This window comes from Citrus sinensis, chromosome 4, assembly GCF_022201045.2.
Source record: "Citrus sinensis cultivar Valencia sweet orange chromosome 4, DVS_A1.0, whole genome shotgun sequence".
In the NCBI taxonomy this organism is placed as follows: domain Eukaryota; kingdom Viridiplantae; phylum Streptophyta; class Magnoliopsida; order Sapindales; family Rutaceae; genus Citrus; species Citrus sinensis.
The window spans coordinates 26,413,508-26,425,285 of NC_068559.1; the positions used below are offsets into that span (position 1 = coordinate 26,413,508).

General features: G+C 34.7%; 2 protein-coding genes across 5 annotated transcripts; one reads left to right on the top strand and one right to left on the bottom strand.

The window, feature by feature from the left end:
• Positions 1-185: 185 nt before the first annotated feature.
• On the bottom strand, positions 186-4,526 carry LOC102606970 (uncharacterized). Of its 3 annotated transcripts, XR_003066551.2 has the most exons (8): positions 3,638-4,526; positions 3,439-3,525; positions 3,156-3,368; positions 2,092-2,256; positions 1,806-1,859; positions 1,549-1,695; positions 1,268-1,468; positions 668-816 (listed from the first exon to the last, which is right to left on the bottom strand). XR_003066551.2 is itself a non-coding variant. In XM_006483858.4 (7 exons), the coding sequence occupies exons 1-7, from the start codon at positions 4,034-4,036 to the stop codon at positions 439-441; spliced, it is 1,443 nt and encodes a 480-aa protein (XP_006483921.1). In that variant the 5' UTR covers positions 4,037-4,524; the 3' UTR covers positions 186-438. The 3 variants fall into 3 exon arrangements, 2 of the variants coding, with proteins under 2 accessions (XP_006483921.1, XP_024957370.1); XM_006483858.4 differs by lacking the exon at positions 1,268-1,468 and having other exon boundaries at positions 186-816; positions 3,638-4,524; XM_025101602.2 differs by lacking the exon at positions 668-816 and having other exon boundaries at positions 1,002-1,468.
• Positions 4,527-10,266: 5,740 nt separating this feature from the next.
• On the top strand, positions 10,267-11,725 carry LOC102631388 (uncharacterized). Of its 2 annotated transcripts, none has more exons than XM_025101517.2 (3): positions 10,267-11,059; positions 11,151-11,349; positions 11,438-11,576. In XM_025101517.2, exons 1-3 carry the CDS (start codon positions 10,860-10,862, stop codon positions 11,516-11,518), a joined length of 480 nt encoding a protein of 159 aa, XP_024957285.1. In that variant the 5' UTR covers positions 10,267-10,859; the 3' UTR covers positions 11,519-11,576. The 2 variants fall into 2 exon arrangements, with proteins under 2 accessions (XP_024957285.1, XP_006483920.1); XM_006483857.4 differs by having other exon boundaries at positions 10,286-10,616; positions 10,709-11,059; positions 11,151-11,725.
• Positions 11,726-11,778: the final 53 nt, after the last annotated feature.

Here is an 11,778-nt window from a genome sequence, read left to right on the forward strand (position 1 = left end):
CTGGGGACCCCATGCCATTTATAAAGAGCAGGTGTGTGCAGGATTAGCGCATTTATTATAATCATAGTGGTTATTGGTTAGATTTTAGCCATTTTCATTGAGTGGTCCCGGCGCTTCGATGAATGCCCCCAAAATGAAAATATTTCTAATGAAAAAAAAAAAAGAGAGCGATTGAAATAAATCAATAATCACAAACCATAAACATATATATTCACTATTCCTTCCTTTGCCAAATTTACACCACATAACCTAAAATTGGTATAATTAATTAATGGATCACTTTCAAGTTTCACCTGTTAGTTAAGCAAAATAATTATAAGAATAAACCCAAACGATCTCGAGAAGAAACCCAAATCACCCAACAAGTGAAAAAAAATGAATTTATATTAATAAAAAGAAAATGACCTCCCCACCCATATACTTTTTTTGCCTTTGCCTTCAGGGACACCTTGGATTTTTCCCAGGGCCCCCATAGTAAAAATAATTGCCCCATACTCTGTTAATACCTCCTTGAATGTCGTAGCAGTTGGGGTGATCAGCTAAGACTCTTAAGTTCGATAATGGGATTAAGTTATTATCCCAATCAACAACTTGTAAATTTCTGAAATATGATGCTTTCCCAAATCCTTCGCCGGCAAAATGGCCGCTGCCCATTTGTGTTGATGTGTGGAAACCACTTGGCCTCGAGTTCACAATTTCTCCACCAAATTGCACCATGCTTGCATGGTCTGTAAGGTGCGTGAACAAGAATGATGGCCAATACCCGACTAGTACCCCGGATCCGAATTCAAGCCACCAATTTCCGTGCTTTGGATCCTGAAATTTTTTTTGGAATTAAAAATAGTTTAATTAATGATTATTTAACTTGCATGTCGTCTATATAGAGGAAGCTTGAGGAGAATTTATCGAATAATGAAAAGTAAAAATAAAAAGAGTGGAGGGGTCAGTACTCAAAGCTCTTTTACTTAGAAAAGAAGAGAATCTTGTAAAGTAGAAAAGCAATAATGAAATTACTGGTATTATTTTTGAAGCTATCAGTGCACGCGAGAGCAATATACAACCCCTGTAGTGCTAGTGCAATTTTACAGCCATGCACTATTATCAAATAAGAAAAATTGAAATTAAAAATAAAAAAATAAATAAAGTCATGGGTTGTTGACAAAATAATTATGTCTAAATCTTATGCCATTAACTTGGGTCTCGACTCGCTACTCTCTAGCAGATTATTTATTTTATTATCTACTTTTGAGAAGGTCTAGTACTTAACCTATGCTTTATAAATTGGTGAGGCTCCAGCTCCATCATTGGCTGCATGGAGCCTTTCCCGTAAAATCTTCCCAGGTTCAATAAAAGCAATTCAGATCGGACGGCTCAGATTCGTCTGTCACATTTGTGTTTCATATCTACTCAAATCAAATTCTGGATCTGGCAGTCTTATTTTGTCTCTATTTGTGACCAAGACCATCAACTGATGATTCAACGCAGGCTCAGGCTTTATATTCAAGAAAAATAATTAAAAGGAACATGATCAAATTTCAAATCGATTACCTTCCAAATCAGCAAACTGATATCGAATTGGCCACCATTGTATGATGATGTCGGTGAGATTGCAGCTCCAATTGCGATTCTATTGTTAGTTTGAACAAAGCCGGAGCATAGCAAATTGTAGCACCCAGTTGCTTGGTATGCATCAGTCTATAAATTAATATTACTGTCAGTTTTTTTTTTTTTTTTAAATCATTTACAAGTGAATAAGCCAAATTATGTATACAAGATAAGTCAAATTTTGTATTGATTGTACTCACAGTCCAGTAAGTGAAGAACCTGGGGTAGTTGTCCCCATACAGCTCTGGGCTTACCTGCAAAAATATAAATGATTTAGCAACCAACCATGGGCAAGAAAATTCAACAACAGTATATACATAAATTCAAATAAATTATGAAAATGAGAGGTAGTTGCACTGTCGTAGCAGCTGCTTTAAATGTTAAGAACAAAACAAATATTTGACAATTTGATGCAGTAAATATTGGAAAACATGGTTGGCTCATTTTCGGGAAAATTTAATAGAATTAGGAGGAGGTTGGACATGCCTGCCAGCCAGCTTCAATGGTGTTAAGATCATCCCCAAATGAACCAGATATGACCCACATTTGTGATAAGCTGAATTCATACTGATTAACCACTCTTGGTGCCCACACATTTATGCTTGCTTTCGCTCCGTAGTATTGATCTCCAGTCACATACCCAACTGCATGCTGTAAATTAACCAAATTTCAAAATTTAAAATTGTGTCCAAGATGAACATTAAATTAACAGACAAGTTTTTAATATCAATGTGATTTCTTGTTGAACAGTGAAGGAATGGTTGTTAGCCAAGGGAAATGAAAGATATAAAAAATAAATCATGACTATTGATTTAGTGTTCAGTGCAAAATTAACTTAGCACTGAATCCCCCAATTTCACATTGTAACAAGAAAGTTTCTAAGAAAGAAGAGAAAGATGGCAAACAGTCATTATACAGAACTGCAGGGGACTCATTAATGAAAAAATTCTTTTGCACTGAAATAAGTGAATTACTGTAATTACTAAAACCAAGAAGCTGCTTGTGTTTAATGATTGAAATAAAAGAGGATCAAGCTGCTAGAATTACTTATTTTGCTCAGTAGGAAAGTATCAGCAACACATAAAATTTATTAATTCTTTTTCTTTTCATCTCAGGAACTCATTATTGATGAAAACTAGACATTGCAGCATTTATTATTCACTGGAACAGCAATCTCTAGTCCATTTTGATGAAATTTCACCTTAAACTCGTTAGGAAAAAAGATTAGAAAATAACAAAAACATAAAAAAGTAGCAAATACGTATTTTTGTTAAACCTGTAAAAAGTAAAAAAAAAAAAAAAAAAAACTCTTTTGTTAATTCTTTTGGGGATTTAAAAATTAACATAATGGTCCTATTCAAAAAGAGACCTAAAGCAGTAGGCAATCAACAACAACAAGCCTGATGTGCCATTTTCTTTGACCACTTTCTTTAGAGTTGTTTGTTTATTTGAATATGGAGGCAAGGCTCCTGGGGGAAGAAAATGATATTACAGTACAAATTTCTTTATTTATTTATTTTTCAAAGAAAAAACTCTGACGCACTAATTACCTCATGGCCATTGCTGTTTGTGTCTCTTCTTACACGTCTTATTTTTTTTCTTCCAAATTTTCCGACAGAAGTAGCTCTTAACACGTCTTGTTCAGTTGTTCTTCTGATTGGAATTGTTCCTTCTGGACATGATTCACCAGAGAAGCTCCACAACTGAAATTCTTCAGTGATCATGCCACTCGGCTTGTGCCCATTTGGTCTTGCCGGTGGATCCTGAAAGTTTCAGAAATGTTTAGAGGTTTAATGATCATTAATTCACTTGTTAAAGAAAATATATAATTACCAATGGTCTCTGTCCTTTCAACTTAGGATGATCAAAAGCAGGCTGTAGATGAGTTTCTACACAATCTATAATATCACCATCAGGACTCTGCAGCAATAAACAAGAAAATATTAGACAACGCATTTGAAGTCCAAGAAAACGGAGCAAAAACAGGGGAAATAAAAGTGAAATTCTTTTAATAGAGAGAGAGTGGAATTGCCTGAATGGTCTTCACAGCAGGCTTGTTGATTTTGTTGAGATGAGCTCTAATAAACTTCAACTTGTGCAACTCTTCCTCTGGGCGAAGAGTTGTTTGATTGGTTGCATTTAGATTTTTGCCGGTATCCGAAGAATGAACAAGACAAATCGAAGAAGAAAGTACAAGAAGATAGGACACAAAAATGGGAATGATTGGGGAGATCTTACAGCAACTAGAAGAAGTCATATTTGAGAAACTTCCTTGAGTAGTTGTTTGTTTTTGGAAACCTGTTTGTGTTTCTGTACATTTGTGCTGCTGTTGTTGTCTGCTTCTGCTGTGATCAAAACGATACCATTTATGCCTAGTTTTGGCACATAGAAACGCAACTCCCACCAAATCCATCCAACAGGAAATGATCATTTTAAGGCACTCCAATTCTTAGTATTCACTCTCTCATCACCATTTCCCGAAGCTCTCTTCAACTTCTTCTTCTTCTTCTAAAATACGTCGGTTTTATGTTCTGACACCTTGGAGCTTCTAAGACCTAAATAAATAAATAGAAAAACTCACAAATGGGTTTTATTTTCTTAAAGTTATAAACATGTGGGTGTGGTGATTAAATACTAGGGTAGTGATGAAATCATGCCTGATATTTTTAAAATTTATGAAAGGGAGAGAATTTGTGAGAGAGAGAGAGAGAGGAGAGAGAGAGAGGTGAGAGGTTGTGTTTCCGGTCTCCGATACAAGGACTGAAACTTTAGCTTTTGTGTTAATTTTAAGAGGGCAAAATGTCGCTCATTTCTGTTATTCTTTACTTTGGTTCTGCGGACAGATAGGAATTACACTTGATTCTGGCCTGGGTTACCGAAGTTCTTTGCTTTGGGTTACTTCTCTTTCTCACTTCCCTAGATGTTCTTTGTGTCAGCTGCTCTAATTTTTATACTTGAGTAATCTCCCGTTTTAATTACTTCCATAATTTAACCAAATAAAAGCTAACCCACTTTGGGTTTTCCTTAATTTGTTTGCATACTCAATCTGGGTTTTGGATAATTTGACCAAAAAGAGATTTCGTGGCTTATCGCCGAGCCTACAGTAGTTTAGGTTGCACATTGGTTCATTGTTGTTTCATTCCGTGGGTCACCACTAAGATTGTCAAATATGAATAAGAAGAAGTCAGTAATATCCATGGTCTTAAATTTTGACTTAATAGAGTTTCTTCCAAGTGTTACATCCTTATTGAGCTGTCGTTTTCTATATATGCGAGTGGTGACCCATTTTTTTAATTCATTTTAATTAATTATTTTTATCTTTTTGTGTTGAGCCTGCTGTATGTGCTGGCACGCGCACTTGGTTATGTGCACTCATTGCATGCCTAATGCGAAAACTCTATGCATGCATGCTTATGGGCTTAACATTACATTTACGAGCTGTCGTCGATCGTCTATGTTTATTTGGGGGCTCAATCTGATTTGTTGGCCAAAAGGATAAAAAAAAAGAATAATCTGTCACCAATTATATATTCTTTTCACTTTTCCTTTGCATGGTGCGTTAAAAGAATATCAACCACCCTAGCTCTCTTATTTTCAATATTTTATCAAGTAAAATGTATCATCCCTCATAAAATTTTTAGCTTTTCACCACGTCTAGCTAGCTATGCATGGGGCAACTGGGGCAACCTTTTCTTCACTATTGTAACTAAGATCTCTTTTAGGGCACCGGCAATGATGCCCGCCACTTCCCTAGCAGTGCCTTTATATATATATATATATATATATATATAATTTTCTGATCACGATTTTAAAATTATTGAAAAGTTTAGAAAAATTTTAAAATCATGAAGTTTAAGAAACTTAAAATTTAAAGTACTTAAATAGTATAATTTATTCGTTTTTCCAAACTTTTCTGCAGTTTAAATTCCGTGTTATGAAAACTTTACCGCACCCACCTCTCCAGCAAAGAAAATTAAATAGAAAACATTTAGAAATAATATTATTGGCCCGCCGGCTAGTGTCACTCTCATTACACAACCAATTGGCTAATATAATTGAGATCATATCTCAGTGCAACAACGCTTTTCCCTTTGCTTCTCTTCAAGACCACCATATAGCTGCATATCTAGTATTTATGACAAATTACTATGTTCAATCATAAACAAGTAAATTTTGGCTTGTTTTCTTGCTGATAATTTTGGTGGCATGTTCCGTTTTACTAATTAAACTAGCCGAGTGATGATAAGAATACAAAATTAAAGCCACATATTAGGCTGCTATTTAAATTGGATGGAGCCATCCTTGTCTTAGCTAGTTTACACACACAACAATGCCGTGCACGGTCCCAAGTGGCTGCTAATTAATTGTCTGATGCTTGGTGATTGATTAATTAAATGAAAATGAGCCCAAAGAATTAATCCCCATATTTATTTATGACGTTACCTTATGAGGTATCACGAAGTTAACCCTACGAACGGTTTCACAACTCTTGGCCTAGATCTGTATGTGGTGGGAGAGGTTGTACTAACTTACGTGAAAATTATTCAAAAGCTGATGGTTAATTTGAAAAGTTCTGCTGATTAAAAGCAATTAATTTTTGTACGTTTGATATTCTTTATGAAGTGGGACGGGGCACCATGCAGAAATTTTGTAAGAGAAGGCAATAAGATGGGAGGGAACTATTAGGGTAAATCAGTCATCAAGTGATGATCAGACAATGCGTGTGCAGTTGAGCACGCATGTGTCTCACTGTGTGTAATATTCAATGGAAGGCGCAATATTGTCTATAATGAAGTGAAAACATTGTCTGTTGTTCATTTCAGTTTTAATATAATCTCAAATGAAACTTTAAAACAGTCCATCATTAATATATATAGAATTATTACAGTGTGGTTCTGGCCTTTCAGAATTTTTTTTTTTTTTTTGATAAGTGCATATGAAAATATGATTACCTCTTTTGAGGAGAGGCTGATGGTTGATGCTGTACGTCCGAAACCATGTGGTGTTATCTTTCATTATACATTCCAATGTTTCCCTTTTCGTCATCCTGATTCCTGAGCTGGGGAGAACAAAAAAAAAAAAAAAAGCTGAAATTGAGGCCATTAATGTATTCAAAGTGTTGGACCTAGATTCTGACGTCTACGCACCAGTCATCATTGCAGTTGTACAATCAGATGTGAGAGTAACAAGCCTACTTCTTTCACGCACTTGTATTCAGTATTTTAAAAATGAAAAAAAAAACTAAGTTTTACATTTAGATCAATTCAAACTTTAAATTAGTTTTGATTAACCAAAACCTAGAGTTTTAAGTTTGAATAAAATTTACACCTAGGTGTAATGATGGTGTCTCTAACTTGGAGCTATGAGATTTTCTTGAAGCTTCTGGAAAAAGAAAAGAATATTTAAGTATTCAGGAAAGGGCCACAGACACAGTTATTTGATGTAATGTTAATTGACCCTTCAGAGTGGCAGCCAAAGTTTTTCTTTTTTGACATTTCATTGGTGTTAGATTGCATTGACTCTAGATATTGAGTTGAACGAATGTATCAATTTAAAGTCACTCCACAGGATGATCCATCCATCATTTTATTTCATTTTTCTAATTTAGTGAGATAAAATGTAAAGTCGTACTACCAATCGTGATGTAGGTGGAGCAAAATTTGATCAGAAAATGCCAGGGCAAAAGCTCAAAAGTTAGTGCTTGAACAGGTGTTTTTGTCGGCAGAGACGGCCCATTAGAAACATATTTTGATGAAAAGTCCATGTAGCCAAATGGGTCCTGCCCTAACCCCAAATCTAAAAATTCGATGAGGTCCAAGTTGTCAAAAGTGCTTTTAGTGTAAGTGATTTTAGAAGCAGGTTGACGAAGACCTAAATGGCTTAGAGACAACAGGACAAAGACCCATTTCTTCTTCTGGTACAGCTGATTACCCCACAAAAGACCAAAGGTGGGCTTTACAGGATTAATTTCCTAGAAGCTCGATAAAAGCTGAGACACAGATTGTGAAAGAGAATATAGTGAGCTGGTTGGGTTAATCTTATAACCACGCGCCAATAAGTATTTAGCAATTGCAATGATGTATTTGTTGTAATTCCTTGACTTAATGGAAAAGATAAACCGCTAGTTTTTCTTCTGAAATTCTGTTCAAAGCCTAAGCCATGGGGACACAAATAATCCGCAAACATTGACTCCGTATCAAAAAATAAAGAGGGCGGTTGAGGTACGGGATAATCTTTTTACAAAATGCTTTGCTTGGTCGCAAAGAAGATATTGAAGGGTTAAAAATAATAATAATAATAATAGATAAAATAAAACAAATTTTCCGAAATGAAATTCTGAATGTTAACCGAAGGAAGTTAATTATCTAGAATCAAAATATCATATATATATATATTGGTATAATGAAATTTCTTGGCAGAAGCAGAATGGAATCAAATTAAAGCATCCATATCTTTGGGGGACTGTGGTTAAAAGGTGGAGTCATAGTGAAGCTAATTACAAGACCCACATGAAAAGAAGAGAATAGAATCATGAGAAAGAATGGTAGTAGTTTAATTAGGAGCTTAAAACAAGAACTGTAAATTTATAACCATTGGACACCAAGTATATAAAAGATTATAGATGTTATATTAGGACATTGTATAAGATAAGAATGCATGACATTCAATAATCAATCGATACACTTTCCTCTATTTGTGTGTAGCTAGCATGTTTTAAAAATAAGAAAGGGGTCTCAAAAAGTGGCAAAAAGGAATATAGCTAAAGCTCTCTTAAGCATGGAACATTGATGTTGTGCAATGATTTTGTCTTTGCGTGGTCAGCTTTCCTACTTAATACATGATAGAATCAAAGTATAAATCCTTAAAAACGGGTTTTTCTAAAGAGAAAGTAATCAAATTTTATACCTTTGGGAAAATGTCCCTTGAGCATATTTGCCTAAAATCATGATTTAGGAAGGTGATATTTGTTCGAAAAGAATGTTCTATATACTCGATTATTTTTTAATTTTCTCTTTTTCTGGTGTGTGGCATGGCATGCATGCTTAGGGCTAGGACATAATCTCAGGGATGGACCAATTCTATTCGTGCACCATCATGATGATGATGTTGAGCAAACCAAGTACATGATCTCAAGTGGAGTCTCTTCATCATGCTTGCTATGGAGACTACCGTCGATGATGATTAATGATCATAGTTATATGTGTGTGTTTGATTCATTACTGTCATGCAGTACCATAATATCTGCTCATGTCCTGCTTCTGCCCAAGATTGACATGATGCAAAAATGTTAGCTCAGTTGATTAGAATTAGATCGTCTCTTCGGCTGGTGACCAAAACCGGCTAAGAACTGACTGAGTCCAACCCAATATCAGATTTATCAAAAGATTAACGATTTTTACACCCTTCTAATGTCCTTATAAAACCCCAGTTTTTTAACTACAGCTAGAGAGAACTACATAAAAGGATTATTATGAATTTGATTAAATTTAAGTGTCTACAAAAATTATGAATCATAACTCTCTCTAAATCCTAATATATGGTATAATTGATTTTTTTAATAAAATCAAAATAATTTTAAATCAGTGAAGAAATAAGCCATCTAATAATACGTTTTTTTTTTTTTTGCCCTTTGAAAAAGTATGGCCATAATTTAGTTAATTTATTATAAATTACAGAAAAATTGATTAAAAAGTCGGGTTCCATAAGCATTAGAAGCTTAACTCTTATCAGAATTTGAAAGCCCTCGTTCTGTTAATTTGCATATTTTAGATGGTTGGCTCTATAAGCATTATTGTACTAGCCTGCTCTTGGGACTGATGGCTTAAAGCCATATTGTGTGTGGTGAATCATAACGGGACAGGGACACTGACATTTTATCATGCTTACTTTTTTTTTCAGATGGACATTCTCCTATCTACTCTTACTTAATTTATTCTTACCTATTAATTCGAGGAAAATTAAAATCTTAATTAACTTACCTCTTAATAAGTGGAAAAATATTTTAATACTAATTTTTTCGTTGCTGGTAGAACTTAAATCCGCGCCCCTTAAATTTCAGGATACATGTTCTCTTATTGTACTATAAAGCCCATCAGTCCTACTTACATTACTATTAATATGATAGTTTATATTAAAGTCCTTAATGTTTGCTTAAAATTCAAATAAATTTATTGATTTGCACAACCAATCAACTACATCCGCTCTATCCGCTCTAATTTTTTTTTTATCACTTAAATTCAACATTTTTTTGGTGAAATTTATTCATTGCAAATTATGAGAGTAAATAATCAAATTAATTTTCTGTTGACGCAATCTTAATGGTTAAAAATGATTAAAAAACACCCAAGTGACCAAAAAATAAAAGAAATTAGGGATTTAATTGATTATCTGTTCAAGCTATTAATTTAATTGAATTGTAAGCAAACAAGAAGGATTTTTATGTATATAAATTACTCTATTAGTGGGATGTGATTACACGTGTACAGAAAATATCAACACCATCTTAATAAAGAGAAGGTTTTGTTCAATGTAGCAAAATGCATCCCTCATATTCCTTAATATGAAGGGATTGCATCTTCTTTAGAGTGAAATAATCTGAGTCTACAAACAAAAGAGAATGAGTGGTGTTTAGCTGAAGAAAAAAATAAAGGGGAATGGACGGGACTGTTTATGAATCATACCCTTTCAAATGTTTACCCACTAAGCCAAGAAAATGCATTAATTTCATGAATGCCGTGATTCTCACGGTGACTGCATCTTTGACTCATTGTTGTATTTTTTTTTAATAGAAGGCACCTTTTTTTTTTTTTCTTTTCTTGATTACCAAATTTACTTGGCAACCCCACAAAGTGAGCTTCCACTCTTTTGACAAAATGAAGTGGCAATGCAATTCTTAGTTGCACGATTCAAGTGGGAATAAATAATCATCTGAGAACCTACTAAAGTTTGATTAAAATACGAAGGGGTACAAGAATTTGATCTTCTTTGCAGCAACCTCTGACATTTGGAAGGTACAAAACAAAACATCAGATTGATATCTTTCTGTCCATTATCGTTGGCATCAACGCTTGGCTTACCTAATATCCCACTTGGACTTGATCAGGTGTTGCTATGTAATTGCTATTTGCTCATTCTAGTACGAAGCTCACTATCTGATTCTGATGCTGCTTGCGCACGACACATGCCAATGAATCTCTATATAAACCAAAGTAAGAGGCAGTTTATTTTCATCATTCAGAAGGTTGAGCAGCAAGATGGGGCTGCATTTGGTGCCAATTGTACTGCCAGTATGCCTTGTACTGTCAGGTTTTGCTATTGCTATCGAATCACCGCATTACGCAGTTGTTCACTCAGAATCCGATTTTGAGATCAGACTCTACAGTGAAGCCTTCTGGGCCTCTGCTCTTGTCCAACGAAGTTCATTCCAGAACTCTACCAAACAAGGCTTTCACAGGTTTCGTTATCTGTCATTGTCTAGTTCAATTAATTTGTTTTGACACTTTTAATAATCACTGTATCTTTTTTGACATATTTGCATGCTACAGGTTGTATCAATACATTCATGGAGCCAACCTCAACTCTGCTCGATTTCCTGTGACTGCTCCAGTCCTAACAAGCATCAACCCAACGACTGCAAATGGTTCTATATGTTACGTGAAGATCTATCTCACAGCTAAATCGCCTCCACAGCCCAATTCTGAATTGAATTTGGAGATTGAGAAATGGACGAGTCACTGCATTGCGGTTAGGAAGTTTTCTGGATTTGCTAAGGATGATAACATTAATAAAGAAGTTGAAGCTCTAATGAATAGCTTAAATTTGCACTTCACAGGAAATACATCAATTCCAGAAGATAAACTATCCTACACAATTGCTCAGTACAATTCTTCACGTCACCAAGCTGGGCGTCTAAATGAAGTGTGGATGAACGTTCCAGGATTTAATGCAGAGGTATGTTCGAATTATCGAAGAAATTATTGATTAGGCTCTTCTATGATGTCAAGAACCATCAAGGGATTCGATCTCTGATCATTTGTAAAATAAAAATAACGATAATCCCCTGATTGTAAATACATCTCTTCGTCAATAATGAATTGAAATTTGGAGGTCTTTTAAAGTATTTGTAGGATCTCGAAACAGTTTTTAAGTAGGAACGTATTAACCTATAACCTA